This window comes from Drosophila suzukii, chromosome X (genome assembly GCF_043229965.1).
Source record: "Drosophila suzukii chromosome X, CBGP_Dsuzu_IsoJpt1.0, whole genome shotgun sequence".
Taxonomy (NCBI): domain Eukaryota; kingdom Metazoa; phylum Arthropoda; class Insecta; order Diptera; family Drosophilidae; genus Drosophila; species Drosophila suzukii.
The window spans coordinates 7,154,273-7,174,137 of NC_092084.1; the positions used below are offsets into that span (position 1 = coordinate 7,154,273).

A 19,865-nucleotide genomic window follows, 5' to 3' on the forward strand; every position below is an offset into this window, starting at 1 on the left:
AGAACACTCAATACCAAACTTTATAAACAAAAGCTAAGATTCTATGTTAAATAGATCAGTGATCATAATTACTGGTTCCTAATATATCAAAAGCTAGGAATTAAAATGATAATAAATATTAAAAATAAATTATTTGTAAAATGTACAAAGTTAAATCAAATATTTGAAGTTTCCCGAATTGTAATTAATTCCTTTTCTTGGGAATCCACTGTGCATTTAATACGTTGTGGGCGGCACAGTTTGAAAGCCACTGCAGTGATCAGGCCATGCTGTTTTTTTGCATTAGCGAACAGCTCGAGTAATCACAATAAACGCTAGGAAAGGAATCTGTGTCAAGCATGCCGACGGAATCGAGGCTACAAACGGTCAGCAGATGGCACCTCATCAGAAAATAGGAAAGGAATCGGTTATAGATCGGTTAAAAATGATGAAACCCCTTGAAAAATGGCAAGGGATTGCATGGGATTCAATAAATTTGATAGAGCAATGTTTTAATTTCTGAGTTTCAAAAAGGGAACGTTGTTATACTTCAATTTTTGGCTCTTTAATTTTGTATAGTTTACCAAATTTTTGGACTTCGTTTAAAGTTTCATTTTATGCGCTTGGGGTTTTCCTATTATAGTAACAATTTAAGGCAGAAACGTTTACTCAATCCGCATTTGATGTTAATTATTAGAGCTAATCGATTGGAGGCACTCTTTAACGTGATATCGATAGCTTAGACCTGATTTCGACAGCATTATTATGTGCAACACACACCGAGCAAGCACAAACTTGCCGAAAAACATGGGACAACTTCAAAGTCGTGGCACGTGACTATGCAGCCTCATAAGACAGCCGTTCAGCCAAAACCACACAAAACAAACCCACTTTCCACCCATCCACCCTCGATAAAGAAAATCAGACACGGCGTAGACAAGACGCAGACAACGCTTAAAACTCAAAGCAACAATCAAACCAAAACAATCCGGCGGAATTCGTCACTGAAGTTTGTTTAACATTGATTTTAATATCTTTGAAGTTAAAATTTTTTAAAGTATTTGTGAAAAGTTTACATTAATTAAAGATGAATATCCACTTTAGATACTCGATTTATTCTAAAACGTTTTCCAGTTTTTTGTGTGCTAGCAAATTAAAGAAGAGGAAGACACAGTACTCTCATCCATATGTTCTCACCTTTCTTCCCACCTCCAATTGCTATCTGCCATTCCTGTGTTTTCCATTATCTTTTTAGTTTATCGAAGTATTTCGATAAGAGGATAGAAGGTTCCCGGGGCAATGCACATTTGGCCCACATACCATTCATTACACTAACAGAAAGATATAAATGATGAAAATATTTGTCATATTGAAGTAATGTATATTAGATAGATATTTAAATAAATTTGTATAGAATATAGATATATCATAACAAGAATTTGAAGTCAAACTATAATTAGACTTGTGGTAAACATAGTTTTCAAAGTACTTTATATAGTGCATCTTGAAAATTTTTAAAATATAATTGTTTTCGTTTTGGTTTTACATATGTACATATAATACATTATTTTCTTTTGTGCATGGGAAACGTGGGAAGAGCGGAGCAGAAGAAAAGCTTTCCTTGGGCAAAAAGAGAGCATAGAACATCAATTTTGTGACCAGATATGATCGTTTGTCTGAGGGGATCGGGAAAGTTTAGGGGTGAGGGGTCGTCAAAAGAAGGCGGTGGCCAAGTGAAAAGGGGCGGGGCACTATTGTGTGTGTGTGGCACATGTTGAACATGCGGGGCAAGTGCTTTTAATCAGCCAAAGGCAACAATAAATATGACGTAGCACGCGTCTTTTCCTGACACTTCCACTCCAAAGAAAAATAGGTTGGGAAACTATAAAAAAAAAACTCTGGGCACGGGGTAAACCGAAAATAGTGCCAGAACCAATTACCGAAGAAAAAAATGAAAAGAAATTTACACTTGAAATCAATGCTCAATTAAAAAGTCGACCGAAATAGATCTGAAGTGGGTAAAAAAGACAGGGGCGAGGGACTAGTGGGTATTGAAAAGAGATTTACAAGTGAGGGAATTGACAAAAAGGAACATAACTTCTGAAATTCTTTATGGACTTACTGGAATTTAAGAGCTTATATGATACTATACATTAAACCAAATGTTTTTGTTTTAAGCCTTCGAAAAATATAATTTAGATAACAGAACTCCCAAAGATAAGGTACATTTTCTCCAGCTCCAAATAATGTTAAAGCTAACAGCCATGTTATTTTCTGCAATTGTGGTGAGAATCTAGCCAAGACACAGTGCTTGTAAAACTGCAGCGCATCACTCTACTACTTAGCAAAGACAACAACCGAATGTAAAAGTTTTTTTGCTTTGGAAAGAAAACTATATATAAAATGGAATACTTATTTAAAGCTGTTGGATAAAGGAGGGAAAAACTGCTCAGATTTGATAACAAGTAATTGCAGGGCTTCGCATTTCATAATTATAATTTTACAACTCTTGTGGTTCTTGCTTCGATACATTTATTAATATGGATTATTTCTATCATTTTAGCAAATTAAGAATATCGACGATGATGGGGACTTTGTACTGGCAGACGGACACTCACTGCAGGACAGTGGCGAGTTCGATGACGATGTCGCCTTCCTGCAGGCCGATAAGCTCTATACTCCCCTAGAGGATAAGGTGTCGGAGGAGAATGACTCGTCCTGGTTTAGCCAGAAGTTCCATCGCGTCCGCCGCTCCATAAACCGTTTCTTCGGCGCCGACGACGAGCAGGAGAAGGAACGTGAGTTGCAGCTGCAACGGCGACGTAATCGCGAGGCCCGCCAGAAGGAGCTTCGCCGCCAGCAGAAGGAGATCCAGAGTCGAGAGAAGCAGCTGCGAATGGAGCGCCAGCTGGAGAAGCAACGCCTGGCCAAACGGGCCAATCACGTCGTCTTCAATCGCCTTACCGATCCTCGCAAGCGGGCATCCGACCTTTACGACGAGAACGAGGCATCCGGCTACCACGAGGAGGAAACCACCATCTGTAAGTCAATTCTTCATACACTTAATGAACTGGCAGAACTCCTCACACAAATAATCAGAACGCGAATTCTTCAGGACACTCCATAATTGTATACTACATTTTCGTTATAAGAACCTAAGAACTAATCTGAACTGAACCTTAAACCAAATTATTTGTAATTTCTTAATAAATTTGTAACGTTTACTAATTGTTCTTATATTTGCTCTCTTAGATCGAACATACTTTGTCGTTAGTGAACCATATTCCAGCGATTTCAAGGATCCGGAAAGCATTCAGTTCCAGAACCTGCAAAAACTTATCGACGACAATCTGCGCACTTTCTTCCATAGCAATTACGAAGGTAACGATGATGAGGAACAGGAAATTCACAGCATTCTAGAGCGAGTCGAGTGAGTCAAACAACATATTCCTATAAAAAAAACCCATTGTTCAAAACAATTTCTAATAATACTTATCCCCCTTAGACCCACACAGGACCATTTTCAAATTCGCGTCCAACTTAGGGTAGAGCTGCCCAGTTCCATCAACGACTTTGGAATTAAGTTAGAGCAGCAGTTGATTACCTACGAGCGGATCCATCAATTGGGCGCCAGCACTGGTGGCGTCTTTTCCTTCACCGAATCGAATGGTAAGTTCTTAAGGATCCATTTCTCATAAGCTTCTCTCTCTTTTCCTGCAATATGCTTTGGTGTGAGATGCCGCTTGTAGAAACCTTTGATATCTTCTTTCCCGCATAAGGGATGCAAACTAATTATTAGAAATTCAAAAAAAAATTTAAATTTTGAAATCACCCATAAAGCTTTCTAAAAATATGCAACGAAAAAGACCGTCTCCATATTTCTCATATTTTATACATATTTTCTTTGGCACAACCGTTTTTTTTTTTAATAAGTTTGCATCTATATTCGTTAATTCAAATCACGGAAATCAATATTTTTTCTTTACCCAAAAACCCCTAAAACAACCCCGGAATATATACCCCCAGAAGATAATGTTGCCAGTAGGCGTTACAAGTTGGTAAGACCGAGACTAACTCCAGTGGATGTGGGTCGTGATGCAAATCCAATAAGAGGACTACAAGGTTTGTCCACCGATCCGCGACAAGCCGAAATTTCGAGATTGCCCTTATGTGATTAACCTGGCAATTTTCAAACCGCGATAAAAAACTAGTAAACAGCGCTAACATAACCTATGGGTCTGCTCTGGTTTTTATTATCTCATTACTTCTTTGACTTTTAGTTGAGAGGGATTAAAAACCAATAACATTTTGATATTTTAAACCAGTATGCTCATATTTTGTAGAACTCTAGTCCTATTGTAGCTGTGATAATCTTGAAAATAAGTTATTTTGAGGGTACTTAAAAAAAAATGGCCTAGTTTTTTTAAAGCGAGTAAGATGCAAAACCGAATGAAATCCGGAGTGGACCTTTATGTGTGCTTAAGAAGGTGACCTGTGTGTACGTGACATTGTGACCCCTTGACCTCTGTGAATGTCTCTCATCATCGATTCTGTGCCGCTTCATGCCATCCGCTCCACTCTGTCTCCATTCCTGTGATCTCTGTCTCCAATTCTGTCTCTACGTCCTTTGGGAAATTGCCCAGAACTTCAATGTCCCATCACTAATCCACTTTTTGACCTCACAGATTTCTCTGTGGAAGACACCAATGTGGCATTGCCCACGGATGAGGTGGAGGGCTCCGGCAGCGAAGACTCCGGAAGCTGTCGTGGAGATGCCACCTTCAAATGTCGCTTGAGCGGAAAAACCATTTGCGATGAAATGCGATGCGATGGAACGAGCCAATGTCCCGATGGCGAGGACGAGGAAGGCTGCGGTAAATGTCTTAGGAGTTCATTAATAGATCATTCCCAGAGATCTCCACCTTATCATCGATCGTTCTAAATCGTTTAATCCCCACATCTCTGTACTAAAACAACTCGTCTAGGGGGACTCATCTTATAGCTCAATATTTCTTCTGATCGCTAGATAGAGCTGCAAAACAATCGATCAATCTAAGATTGGGGCTTTTATTTTTAAGATATGATAATTAACTCAAGAATTCGCGGCGCTTAAATACAAATAAGCATATAGAACTTATATGTTCGTAATTTCGATATTCGATTAATGTTTTTGCAGCTCTATATTTTACCCGACATATTCATCAATTTCGAGAGTACCCGGCCAAATCGTTAGTTCATTTCCATTTTATTTGGCTTTTTCTATTGCTTTGATTTTAATTTTGATTTGTATTTTGTATTTTCTTTTTAATTTTGCGCCCCTTAGCTTGCAATGAACTTGAGTTCAAATGCGATAACAGGTGTCTGCCGCTCGCAAAACGCTGCGATAGAAATATCGATTGTCAGGATCAGACGGACGAGGCTGGCTGTCCTCGCGAACAGGAGCCTGAACCGGAACCAGAACAGGAACCTGAGCCAGAACCAGAACCAGAGCCTGAACCAGAGCCAGAGCCTGAGCCTGAGCCTGAACCGGAGCCCGAACCAGAACCTGAACCCGAACCTGAACCTGAACCTGAACCCGAACCCGAACCAGAACCTGAACCAGATCAAAAACCAGGTAAGTTTTTGGATTCTTTTGCTTCATTTAATTTTGGTTTTTTTATAATTAATTTTATGTTCTGGCTAAAAATGGTTTGTTTCATTTTAAGCGTCTGCAACAGTACAATAAAATTTATTATCTTAGGTAAAGGGCGTAGTCAGGAATTGGTTGGGATTTTTCGGTTTTCAGAAAACCCCTTACCCTGACTCCGACCCCGATTTAAATACAATATTTCTGAATATGTCCTAATGCATCTGCAAAAACATTTGATGGTTTTATTAGCACTCTACTATGGACGTTTCCTTATTTTTCTTGAAGTCCCTTTGCTCGATTGCATTTCCCCATTTTCGGTGATCTCATTGCTTTAGTGTCTGCGTTCTGTGATCGTTCTGTGGTCCGCTAATTCAAAACTATGCTCTTTGTAATGGCCAAATAAATTCCGCATATTAATTGGCCCGATAAACGAATATTTCCACTGAGTGCCACACATGCCATTCTGTTCATTTTGTTCTGTGCAGTATCTTTTGTATTTTATTTATGGCCATTTGCTCGTTGTTCTGCTCTTTCGACTTGAATTAAGTTTTCCTTCGCAGGCGGTCAATTGGGTTAAATATTTGATTTTCTAATGGATTTCCAATGCAGTGGAATCCATTGGTCCCCGATGAGGCAGCGTCTTTTGGCACATAATCGAATGCTTTCCATAGATTCATTCTGGTTAAATTATAGAAATTTCCGCTTCAATATTTCACTTCTAATTGGGGAAGGGAATTCAGAAATTATATGGAAATCCACCCGATCTTTGCAGAGTTATGCATTTTCGGCATGCCATTCATGAATTTTTCATTTTATTGGGACTGCATTTTGTGCAAGATTTCCTAATAGCTTCAGAAAATAGTGTTTTTTGTGTGTTATTTCGAAAACCTTCTTTAAAATTGTGGTAAGAAACAGAAACTAATTAAATATTATTTAAAAAAAATACATTTGGCATGCTTCACTTTTCCAAATGAATTCCATGCTGCTTTCTCAGCTTCGGACTGCCGAAATGTATTCAAATTTCGCACAATCGTGTCCTCTCATTGACCCTGAACACTTTACATCAACACTTACCACCCCCAATCTGTTTATTATTTTTTTTATTTTTCTGCTTTCTCCTCATCCAAACTCATGCTGTGCAAATTGCAGTGAGAAAGGAAGCGAATACAAAAAACATAAATGTAAATGGCAGCGGAGACAAAAAGACGAAGCAAGCGTGTTCTACCAAAAAGTGAAATTACAAACCAACTTCCCACCCACATCCATACAGAAACCGCAGTTCTAGCAACCCAAAAAACCAGATTACAATATCCATGAAATATGCCACAAAAGTCGGGGAGCGCAACGAGAGAAAAAATATGTTATATAGATGGTGATTTGGGGTCCGACAGTCAGTGTGTGTGTGTGTGTGTGTGTGTGCCCATAGAGAGTGTGGCTGTTTTTTTTTTCTGTGCAATGTGTCGACAGCTAACAGCAAAAACAATTTGCAACAGATTAAAATTACCCCTAAGCGTATTATAAACTTAAATAATCCTCTTGCAGTGCAAGAACAACAGGAACCACCCCGAAATCCTGAGTCCTGAATCCTGACTCCTTATATCCAGCTCGCAGCTACCCAGCTCGCTTTTACTACTTTTGGGGGCGTGTTAAGTGCTGTCAACGAGATTAAATGCAATGCCAGAGGTCGCCACCCACCAAACACCAAGCACCAAAAAACACACACGCACCAAGCATGAAAAAAAAGTTGTGTCCTTGGAAATTTAATGAATTTTCAACACTCCACTCCAGGGCATTCAAAAATAAAAACAGAAAAGAAGCTGAGAAAGTGGAGTAAAATGGGGATGCGCAGGAATTGCTTGGGACAGTATTTATAAAGGCTTTTTACACACATAATACGGTCCTCATAATATATAATAATACTAACTAATACTAACTAAGAGTAAATTATTCATTATATTTACTATTCATTTTTCATAAAAAATTAAAGTGAAATTTTTTTTTTCTCAAAACTGATAGACCCAGTTAAGGTCAGTGCTTTGTGTTAATTGACAACCCTTTCAATTGTTTTTCTACTGATAAACAAATATATTTTTTTTTAATTGAGCTCGAGCTCAAATTCTTGGCCATCGGCCAACAGACCTTGAGTCGGATTCTTCAGCTCGGTTCCATGTTTGCCATTTGGGTTAATGAAGGCAATATTCGTGGATTTCAATGCAGCTATTTGTTTTTTCTACACTCCTCGCATTTTTATGCTTTTTTTTTGTCATTTGTTGCTGGTATTACACTCGTTGTTGTCATTCTGAAATTCGAAACTTCCGTGGCTTTTCGAATGGTTTCGAAAGTGCGTCAATGGAAGCTGTGCACAGCTTGCACTTGAAGCTTGAATTGTATTTTGTATTTTGGAATTTTGTGCGGCCCTGCTTTTATCATTATGCAATGTAGTTGGGAAATGTAATTACAACCACCCTTTTTGGCCCTCGCCCACTTTGTAATTTGGTATTCAAAGTTGAATTTATGAGCCATATGTGCATAAACATATATTTTTTTGTGCGCTTTTGCGGCTGCATTTGGTTTTTGTTGATTAAATTTGGCAAAGACAACTTGCACTTTTCCCTCCCCTCATTTTTTATATTTTTTTCTATTTTTGCCCGCGAGTCAATTAGCGGCTTCAGTTTGCCTGAACTATGTTAAATGGCTGCAGATTTCAATGTGCTCACCCAACAACCACACAAATTCAAAACAAAAAAAACCAAAAAAGCTCAGCTACAAAAAAAAACAATGCACAAATGGACAAGGAAAGTGGGCAACATCTAGGTGGCCACACATATGCAAATTGAATTTGCCAGCCAACGCTTTTCTTTTCTCGCCAAGCGCCAAAAAGGGCGAAAATTAAGCCAAGAAAGAAGTACACAAACCAAACAGCAAATGGAAAACAAAAGAAGGGGAAGACAAAATATAGAATGGTGCATATAGGAAATGTGAAAGGAGACCCAAAGATACCCTTAACAAAATATGGAGAATACTTGTATTAATAATTTTACATGAATTTATAGTTTTAGCTTGGTATGTGGTACTTCAATCATATACAAAATATGGAAAGGTACATATAGAAAATGGAAAAGGAGACCCAAATATACCCTTTACAAGATAAGGAAAGTACTTGTATTACTAGTTCTATAAGAATTTATCATTTAGTTTGGGAGGCATTTGTGAAAAACATAGAATGGTGCATATAAGAAATGGGAAAGAATATGGAGAATATGGAGAACAAATTGTATTACTAGTTTTATAAGAATTTATAGTCTTAGCTTGGTAGGTAGGCATTTCAATCATATATACATGTTATATGCGCATGACTCTTTGCTTTTTGTAATTCTAAGCTTTTCGAAAGGCAAGTTTATTGTTGACAACTTTTGACATCTGTCCTAAATCATGTTCTATGGGCCATATATTATTCGTTCACTACGTAAAAAAGGTATGCAAATGCTGCGGTCAGTCACATTTTACATAACATATGAAATTCTGCAATATTAAGTTCCTACTTAGAAAAAATGTTCATTAAGAATTTTTCCTTTTTAAGAATATGAAGATTTTTCCGTCGCAATTTTACTACAATTTGCAACGACCCTTTGGCCTTAGAGACCTGGGAAAAATCTGTTGAAATCATAAAAAAGCATAACAGCAAACAATGCCAACCCCTGCCACGCCCTCCGACCTTCGCCCACCGCCCCCTCGGGGGAGTTGTGCATGTCTGATGAGCTTCGCTTGGGTGTGTGCCTGTGTGTGGATCTGTGGCTGTGTTTACACGTCTTTTAATGTTATTTTGCAATTCACCTCCCTAAAATATACCTTTTCATATAATTATGAATAAGATATAAAATTCCGTTTCCTATCTATTTATTTCATTTGTACATTTCATAGCGCAAACTTAAGCACCCCAATAGATATGAGTTATTTAATTGCAGATACGAAATTTGCGCCCCATTTGGGTATTAATGGGTCTTGCAATATTATTTCCATCGAAACATTTTACTTCGAAACTAAGGCATGCGTATAAACGAAAAGTGTGTTGCAATGAAAAAGTGAAAAGCTTGGCGCGTCGGTGTTGCTTCCTATTGCTGCTGCTTCTTTTGTTTAATAGGCAATATAAAATGCTAAAAATAGTGCATACAAAAAAGGATATAATATTTTAAAAAAAAGAAAAGGTTAAAAGTTGGCAACATATATGTATGCCAAAAATTCTGTCTAATTTGAGACTTTGGCGCAAGCGCAGCATATTGTAGTTTTTCAATTTGCCAGCCAACCTGGCAACATGTTGCAAACACTGGGTTGGCTTTTAAAGTTAATCAATATTTATTTCATTGTAATAAATGTTGATCTTTTATTTTTTTGGTATACTGGGACCCCAAAACTGCACTTCTAGGTTCCATAACTTAAGTTATTGGATCGTGATTTGGAAGTGGGATACCTCTATGAGTTTGTGGTTGAATTATCTAACGATGCACATTAAAATAATACCTTTAAAAGAAGGTCTAAATTTTAGCCTGTTTTCATGTTACTTTTTTCCGTATTTCTAATGGGTCTCAGTATGGGACTCCAAAACTGCACTTCCAGATTCCATAACTTAAGTTATTGGATCGTGATTTGGAAGTGGGATACCTCTATGAGTTTGTGGATAAATTCTCTAACGATATACATTTAAATATTACCTTTAAAGGATGGTCAAAATTTTAGCATGTTTTCATGTTACTTTTTTCCGTATTTCTAATGGTTCTCAGTATGGAACCCCAAAACTGCACTTCTAGATTCCATAACTTGAGTTTTTGGCTCCCGATTTGGAAGTGGGATACCTCTATGAGCTTGTGGTTGAATTCTCTAACGATCTACGTTAAAATAATACCTTTAAAGGCGGGTCAACAGTTTATCCTGTTTTTATGTTACATTTTTCCGTATTTCTAATGGGTTTGAGTATGGGACCCCAAAACTGCTTTCCCAGATTCCATAACTTGAGTTATTGGATCCCGATTTTGACGTGGGATACTTCTGTGAGTTTGTTTTGTGTTCCCTAATATTCTACATTCAAATATTTCTTTTAAACAAGGGTCTAAATTGTAACCCACTTTCATGTTCATGATTTTACCATAATTTTAATAATTTTGATTATTTTTTGTGGTTAATTAGGTAATATTTTAAGAAGTACATTTTGTTTTCTGTTTTTGTTGACATTCCAGCAAGGTTTTTTTTTTTCCATCCGCCAGCAGCAACATGTTGCAGCTAGAACCTTTGGCAACTTCTGCCATCATCTGGTTGGCTGTTCGTTCGGCTTTTCCCACGTCGTCGCTTTTCTTTTGGCTTTTCCGCTGTCGGGCCTCGGCTTTCGAGCTTCGTGTTTTGTGTGCGGCACGAGCGATTCCGCTACGCCTGCTCAACGAACGCTTGCGAGGCTTCTGAGTTTTCGATTCAGTATTCAGATTCAGTTCAACGTGAAGCGTTTGCGTGTGCGATACGTTGGCGCGACTTTGGCTCCAGCTCATTAGTACCAGAATATCCTTACTTCTCGGATTCCCCACAAATCGGCCCCAGTTATAATACAAGAAAAGTGTAAAACCATTTTTTTGTTACCATTTTTTTTTTGCAATTGTGTTGGAAACTGTAAACGAACATCAAAGCAAAATAATACAGCCTTTTGGTGTGCAAAATCCTCTGCAATTTCTGTTCTGTGTGCGTGATCTCAGCTCGTGCGAACCTATCTCTTCCCAGTGACTCCTCCGTGTTGATTTTGGACTTACTTTTCACGGCATTTGTAGATAAAATACTAAGCAAGTTTAATAACTTGCTCTAGAGAATGTGATTTATCCCCTTAATTTCTGTAAATTCTTATGGATTTTCGACTTTCTAAGGCTTGAAAAACATATTTGTGTTAATATTTAAGGTTCTGTGAAATAAGCAGTCAAGTGTTAGGAACTAAGGGTCATTTATTCTTTTTGATTTATAATATTTTTAACTTGGTTACTCTTTTTTAAAGTATTTGATTTTGAAGTCTTCAATTTTAATTGGATAAACAAGTTGAATAGGCATTTTTAGTGGTTTTTAAAGTTGATTAACTTTTTGAAACGTTACAATTAGTGGGTTAAAAAGTTTTACAAAATATAAAAAGATAATTCTTTTTGTCCTTAAGACATGCCTTTATTTTATTACCTAAAAAAATGTTATAAATTAAATGTTTTTATCTTTTTTTGGGTCTATAAGCCATATACCTATTGTAAACTTCATTTATTTTGAGAGCTGCTTTCAAGAGTAGCACGCCAAACAAGATCAGTTGAAGTCGAGCGATAAACTCATCCAAACAATGTTTGCTCAGCTCACCCATTGCGAATGGATAAAACCAAATATTTGCCATCGGTTATTAATTTAGCTGGCTGACATGTTGTGGTACCCCAATGTTATTGTTGCTCTTGCGGTTGCATTTTGAGGTGATTGCTATTAATGCCATTAATGTTGTGATTGTTGTTGTGATTTCGATTGCACATTGCCGTGTGTCGCCTGTTGCCAGGTCGTAAATCTCAATCAAAGAAGTTTAGAGGAGCCAACGGGAGAGATTGGGCATATAAATCTCGTTCGGCGGAGGCAAAAAACAAACAGGCGAGGTAAAAATGTTAAATATCTCTGACACTGATTGCTCACTTGATATAGCAACACGCCCTCGAAACACCTCGACACTACGAAAGCCCCCGAAAATAGCTGGGGATAATCGGGAAAATCGGGGGAATCGCGGGTGAAAGGCGCTGACAAATTTCCCGACGGAGGCTGACAAAAATAACCTGCCAAATATGGATGAACCAAAGCTATTTTCGGAATACGCTCTGATTTTCCTTATTCTGGACTTTCTGGAATCTGCATTCTTCGGCTCTTCAGTTCTTCAGTTATTTTTACTTCATTGGCTGTCAGAAAAATGCAATTTGCTTTGCTCGGCACAATATTAATGCTAATTCCAATGTTATAATGTCAGGATCGGCGGGATCGTCTTGCGGAGCTTGTGGGAAAACGAGTGTGCAAACTTTCTGCAATTTCAGCACTTTTTCCCTTTGCCAATTTGGCCAATATTTGTTGTTAGAGAGAAGTTTTTGTTGATTCAAAAAATTGTATTTAAGGAAGGGGATTTTTGAGAATTTATCATCTAAACTTTGAAGTTTCAAGGAATTTGAATGGTATACTTTATACCGATGGTGTATTCTGGCGCTTCGGGAATTTAATATAATATCATTGAAAGAAATTAGATTACGGTGTTTGATTAATGTATTTCCATGAATTAATAATTAAGCTTTAAAGATCTTAAGACTTTATAGAGCTTTTTAGTCAGAATGTTGTTTAATAATATTTCACTCGTGTGTTTTTTTTTAAGCCAACCTAAAGTTGATTGAATTATGATCAGTAATATGTGTCTTACTGTAGAGGCTTGCATATCCCAAAATAAACTTCCTTTTTATCCGCTGAATAACCATAACGCTTTTTGCGTTGAATGCACTTGCCACTTGGCGTTCTTAAACGGACATTAGATAAAGCATGATGTGCATCATTAATTTTAATGACGGTTAATATGAAGGCGTTGTGGGTGGTGGTCGGTGGTTGGTGGTTGGTGGGAGTTTGGCTAAAAACTTGGCCGCAATTTGAGTTTCTAATGGCTCCAAAAACTCATCATTAACAACAACCCGCGGATCCTGGATGCCGGACCCGTGGGTTTTTGGGATGAATGCATCTTCGGTGAATGGGATCTCTGCCGGAGCATCTCCATCTCATTAACGAAAAGCCTTTATTGTGTGTTGTGTGTTGGCGGCGTTGCAATTCACCAATTTATTATGCGTAACATGTTGGGTAACTCGAAACTTGGCCAAAACGCTGCTGGCTGGAGGCTGCATACTGAGTACTGAATACTGAATGCTGAAGTCTGAAGACTAAAGACCACTTACCGTTTGGACAAACTACAAACTAAAAGCATTCCTTTAATGCTCGGTTAATTGAAACATACTCTCTGGGCCCGGCGGCAAACAACTTTTTTTTTGCGATATAATAATTGAAAAATGCAGGCATCTTGCCAAAACCGCATAAACAACAAAGCTTTTAGGCGCGTATCTCACAGATACGTTTATCTGCCCCTCAAAAAAAAAGAAAGAAAAGGAAAAAGAAAAAAATTAAATAATACAGAAAAATAAACCAAAACTGAAACTGAAACGAAAACGAAAACCTTTCACAATCGACAATCGCCACTCGACTTTGCACTCAGATGTCCGATGTCCGCCAGTTTGCTCTACATTATCCCTCAGATTCATATATGGCACACACATAAACATCTCAAGTTCAAGTTCATTAGGGAAACAAAAAATGCCAGCAATTTGTTGTAATTTATGCGCGAAATTTTCATATATTTTTTTTTGCCTGCCCATTTTGCGAAAATTTGCACAGCGGGACGGAAAAGAAACCGCTGATTCTTCGGGAAGTGGATTATATAGTGGGCCATACGAAATGGGTATTAATTGGTCACGTTTTGGATATGTTTGCTCGGTAATAATTCACGATAAATGCAGTGAGTCAGATCCAAATCGATATGTACTTTGGAAATATGCTCATTGGAATGTTTGCTCTCCAAATGGGATTACGTAATTCATGGAAAATCGTGTTTGAAAGATCAAAACATGTGGCTAAAGCGATTGAATAATTTTGAAGATTTGTCAGAACGATACAAAACCAAGGCTAATACTTGGCATTAAAATAAGTTAAACATGAGAACATAAGAAATGCATTTCCCTAGATCCCAGTAATATATTTAATTTGTACATAAGAGTTGAGGAAAATCAGGAGCAATATTTACCATTACAATATAAATACGTATATTTTCCAGCAAGCTGATAAAGGTTTTTTTTTTTATTGTCATTTCTGCTTCAATTTTCATTTGACACCCCTGCAAAGGACGCACACAAAAAGAAATGGGAATCTTCTTTATAATATGGAAATATATATATATTTGAGAATGTTGTACAGATATGAAGGCCGAACAATTGAATGCTGATGAAGCCTGCTCCTGGCGGGGGGCCCTTCATCCTTGAAAAGGGATTCTCTGGCGTTGCGTTATTTAAAATTAAGCAAACACTTAATGGCACTAGGTTCGCACTTGCTCTTTTTGACTATACACAGGGGAAAATGATTTCAACATGATATTATAATTAAAATTTTAAAATATTTATTAATTCTTGGAAAGAAGATTGCTTTATAATCATAAAATTTAGCACATTTCAACTCGATTGGTTGAGTTATATTTTTTCTATAGATTTATTTTTAAATATAATCTCATTTTTTTTGAGTGTAGCCCAGCCACTTCTCGACTTTTGGCCGCATAGACAAAGACGGAAGTCCGGAGTGGACTTCACTAGTGGGTGGAGTTGGAGGTGGAAGTGTGTGGGTCACCATCGAGTGGGTGGCAGTGTGTGTTGGTCACCCGTGGGCGGGTTGTTTTGGGTCCTTCATTGCTTTCATTTGTAACGGAAATGTTTGTTAAAGTATCCTTCTTTTTGTTGTTGTTGTTGTTAATGCGTTCAGTTTGCCAGCGGAAGTGTCGCCGCTCGCCGGGTGCAGTCACCACGCCCCCCCCCTTTGCCCCTACGCCCCTTTGTCCGCCTCTTTCCGACCTCTGAACCCCTTAAACCCCTGCTGTGATTTTTATGCGCCAGAACAGAAGCAGAAATTTTCGCACAATTCAAAAGAGCTGCTCGAGAAAACAAAAAAAGAAAGGAGAAAACCAGTTGAGGCTTGAGGAGCCAAGATTGAGCTGGAAATTACCCTTCTTCCAACGATGTTTTTTTTTTTAGTTTTTCACCCTAGCTCGCGCTTCCGCATCCGCATCCGCATCCGAATTTCGCATCCGCGATGGGACGGCGCCTGAGGGCAGCTTTTTGGCTGCTGGCGGTCCTGATCGTCATTGAAAAGCCCCAAAAAAGCTATGCCCGCGGCACCTATGTCGCCTACGGTGGTAAGTCCCAAAAAAAAGAAATTAAAAATTTATTAAAAAAATAATAATTGCTTTTAAAACCTTAAAAAAATTTATATTTATAATTTTTTACACTTTAAAACACCGTAGAATCAAAACCATTTTACGGTTTCCAGTACCACTTTTCAAGATATGATAATAGAATAATGCTCTCCCAAAATTTCTGATAATTTCCTTGATAAAAAAGGTATTCTGAAGGTCTAAAAACGTTGGAGGGATTGAAAGATTTATTAAAAAAATAGTAATTGGTTTTAAATCCTTAACAAATATATATTTATAATTTTTTACACTTTATAACACCGTAGAATCATAACCATTTTACGGTTTCCAGAACCACTTTTCAAGATATGAGAATAGAATAATGCATTTTCCCTCAAATTACTGATAATTTTTTTGATAAGAAAGGTATTCTAAAGGTTTAAAAACGTTTAAGGGATAATAAGGGCTTAATAAAATTAATTATACGTTTGAATTGATTCAAACTGCCCATAAAGCCCAACAAAATCATTTGGCGTGGGATATAGATATATATATGGATATATATGGATATGCCCTACCACTCAATGGCAATTCATTTCAATCGGCCCCATCCCCTTTTAATTGCCCCTCAAGTGACAACAATTGCCGGCTTGATATCGAATTGAGGAATTGAGGAATGCAGCTGCATTTGCAGTTGGCGATGATGCAGAGATTGGAAGTGCCAGTTCATTCGGATGAGTTGGGTTGAGTTGAGTTGAGTTGAGTTGATTTGAGTTGGGTTGCATTGCATTGCGTTGAACAAATCTAGGCTAATTGTTTGTCGCTGCTGTAATAATGATGCCAGCGACCAATTAATTTGCACAAACATCTTAATTTAGGCAGCCGCGAAGAGAGAGCGCACTCGACAACTGGCAACACTTGATAAGTTAAGTTGCCCGGGTCTAAGAATAGAATAATTATCTTGATAAGCCCCGATGAGCTGACAAAGAATTTACCCCTTGCGATAGGCGCCAGTGCGATCATCCACGAGCAGAAAATGACTCCAAATGAAAATGGGGCAAGAGATGAGATGGAGAAATGCCAGGATGAAAGTGAAATTTATGGGTAGATCGTCAATTGATTTAAACATAATTTTAGGTATCTAAGAAACACAGCTAAATTTATTTATCAAGATGTTTTTATTTAGTTTGCTTAAGGAAAGTAAATATAAGATCAAAAGTGAGCTTGCAGTTTTTTGAAACGATGATTCAATGATTTTTAAATAATATTTGCGCAACTGCTTACACTTTACAAGACTCATTACTCACTATATTATTCATGCGATAAGGAAAATAAACTATTTTATTTAGAGGAATGCCCGCTTATCAATGATTTTATAGTCTTGACTAACTGGCACTGCATTATTTATTAAAAGTTATTAGTTAAGCGTACTTTTGGTACCTACATTTATGTATTTGTTTTTAAGGGTTTTCTTAAATAGGTATTTTCTTCTTCCAATGCTAAAAATGGCCAAGATAATAAACTTGCAGGTTTTTTTGTGAGAGCAAAAAAAACCTGATGGATGCTTTTTTTAGTGGCTTAACCCTTGGTAACAAAAGTAGCCACCTTTCATTGCCATTGTCTGGCATTTCAGTGCCTTGGGGCCCTTTTGTGAGATCGCTAACTGTTTTCTAGGCCTTTGGTCACGGTCAGTGGGAGAAAGATTTGAGATTTGAGGCTTGAGAGACAATCAGAATGGTCACCGGATACTCCAGGAACCAGTCGTCGGTCGTAAGAGAGAAATTAAAAACGGTTAACTGCATCTGCAGCCATTGCATTTACAACAATGTCATCCTTGACTTCATTAACCGTAACCCGATCGCATTGAAGTAAAAACCTCAGCGGGAGCAGCAAACAAACAGCCAACCAACAAACAAACAAACAAACAAACATACAAATAAACAAGCAAGTAAACCAGCAAACCAACAAACAAACGAAGCCAAGCCCTCAAGATAATGCGAAACTATTATTTTGCACTACTGAAAAGCACTCTGAAGTCATCGCCACTTGGGCATCGCGTCTGACTCAGGTCCAGATTAAGATTCAGATACAGATTCAGATCTTGTTTGCACACACTACTATATCGGGCTAGCTGCAAGAAAATTCTCCGACCGACCCACAAAGATGTAATCAAAGAATGTATATATTTTCTGAGTCATTTCCTAGGTATTTAGATATATCAGGAATTTACAACACTTATTTGAACTACTGGTAAATAAATGGGTATTATTCTGCTAGTATATACTAAATATTTGTATTTGCTTGGGAATACGTGTTTTTTTCACTTTTTCAAGTCTATAAAATCAAATAAAAATACTACAAACTTACAAATAAATCATAAAATATATATATCTTATGAATAACATAAAAAGCATGTTTAAGCACTTGGTTTAAGTCCTGAAAACCAAATAAATCATAAATTATATATATCTTATGTTCATCAAATCATATAAAATTGTTTTAGATTTTAGGCTTTAGACTTTTTTACAGAATATAAATATTTTAACATTTTGCAAGCCTCTAAAATATTATACTTATAAATTTTAAAAATAATTTATATAATATTCTTATCAATAGCTTGTTAAAATATAAAATATAGTTTTATTATATAGTATTATTTTCCATTCAGGGCAGGGTATTCAAGTTTCGCTTTTCGGTTTTTTCCTTGGGGTCCTGAAATCAACTTTTCAATTCGGGACTCTTATTTACTTCGCTGCTTGCAATTGCTAGAAGAATGAATTGAAAGATGTTTATTTTTAGTACAATGTGCCACACACACTGGCTGCTGCTTAACCCCCGTTTGGCCCCTCCCCCCTCTTAACCCTCTGCTGCCCGAGCTTCCATTTGAAGCAAGTTTTCTTTTCTGGTTGCCTGCTCTTTGAGCGCTTCCTGAAAGCCCGAGAAAATGAAATGAGATCTGCAGAGGCTCTTGAATAAATAAATGGAAAAGGAGGGGGGCTCAGATATATATATGTGTATAACTGAAGAATAGGAAGGCGTCGAGCTGAATGCTCATGCGCTGATGTAAGCGCCTTTTTCGAGAACAATTAGAAAACGCTTCGGCGGTGCATTTTCCACTTGCAGTTGCACTATCCAGTGTTTGTTCTCTTTTAATTCTACTTCACTTTTCAGGGTTAACTTAACGCTTGTTTACCGTTTGGCCAGAATTGTTTGCCTTTGCTGTTGCCATTGGATTAAAGTTTTTCTTGCTCGCATGCTGAGATTTTCCTCTTTTGTTACATGTGTGTGTGTGTGTGTGTGTGTGTGGAAAACCCTTCACTGATTCTGTGTGCTGACTTGTATGTAATTTGATGCTTATGCCATTAACAAAAATGTCAAAACGTCTAAATGCCATTGGGCATATGACTATATACACCAGCTTTTCACAGTTTTTCCAAACCCCCGCCTCCCCCGCCTTCGGATTTTCCAGGCACGTAATTTGCTTGTTGAAGGCGCGTGCGAAATGTCAAGAGAACCTAGAGAAAAGTCGCCTTGCAGATTATACGAAAAGAAAAGTTTTTCGCAATGAGATTTGATATTTGCGCCTGGACCGGATAGAAAAAAAAAAAAAAACAAAACTGAAAACTCGAGACGGAATCGAAATGGGATCTGGATCTGGATCTGGGATTGGTAAGGGGAAAATGGGAAATGGCCAGACATTGTTGCGTATGCGGAAAAGAGGAAAATCTGTTTAGCTGATTAAATACGTGACTTAATTCCAAGTATCTTTAAGATACTTGATTTATACAAATTTATGCAGTGGCAGCGCAATTAAAATTAACATTTGATTGGCCCGATTGACGGACGAGTGACGATTGCAAGTCAACTTGGCCTCGCTCGCCATTCAGATATCAAATATCCCCCAAGATGTTGATTCGGAGCATTATCTCCCGTACACAAATGTATGTATCTACATACATATATGCACAGAAAAAACTCAGTTTCGTTAAACTTACTACGCCTGTGGGGGGTCCCCTTTATATCAAATTATTATAAAGGCATGCAAGTGCAATATTGGTTTACGCAGGAGCCGGCGCATATGCATTTCATTGAATAATTGGCAAAATGTCTTGGGGGAAATTCAAAACCCAAATAAAATAATTGCTGGCGAGATATTAAATTGATGGTGATTTAAAGAGGCCTTAATTAATTTTATTTTGAGATATTCTTTGCAAGCAATGTGTGCATCGAATGTGTCTT

General features: G+C 37.5%; 1 protein-coding gene across 50 annotated transcripts in view; it reads left to right on the forward strand.

Moving 5' to 3' along the window:
* Positions 1-19,865, forward strand: part of trol (terribly reduced optic lobes) — an 85,998-nt gene that overhangs the window by 22,498 nt on the left and 43,635 nt on the right. For 37 of the 50 annotated variants that reach the window (XM_070997315.1, XM_070997328.1, XM_070997330.1 and 34 more), the window contains exons 3-8: positions 2,543-3,020; positions 3,232-3,409; positions 3,485-3,648; positions 4,006-4,101; positions 4,665-4,853; positions 5,303-5,593. In XM_070997315.1, coding sequence (XP_070853416.1) covers positions 2,543-3,020; positions 3,232-3,409; positions 3,485-3,648; positions 4,006-4,101; positions 4,665-4,853; positions 5,303-5,593 — 1,396 coding nt within the window. Of the gene's footprint in view, positions 1-2,542; positions 3,021-3,231; positions 3,410-3,484; positions 3,649-4,005; positions 4,102-4,664; positions 4,854-5,302; positions 5,594-11,072; positions 11,210-15,468; positions 15,630-19,865 lie in introns of those variants that run through there. The other 13 variants (XM_070997320.1, XM_070997358.1, XM_070997359.1 and 10 more) reach the window with 6 other exon arrangements.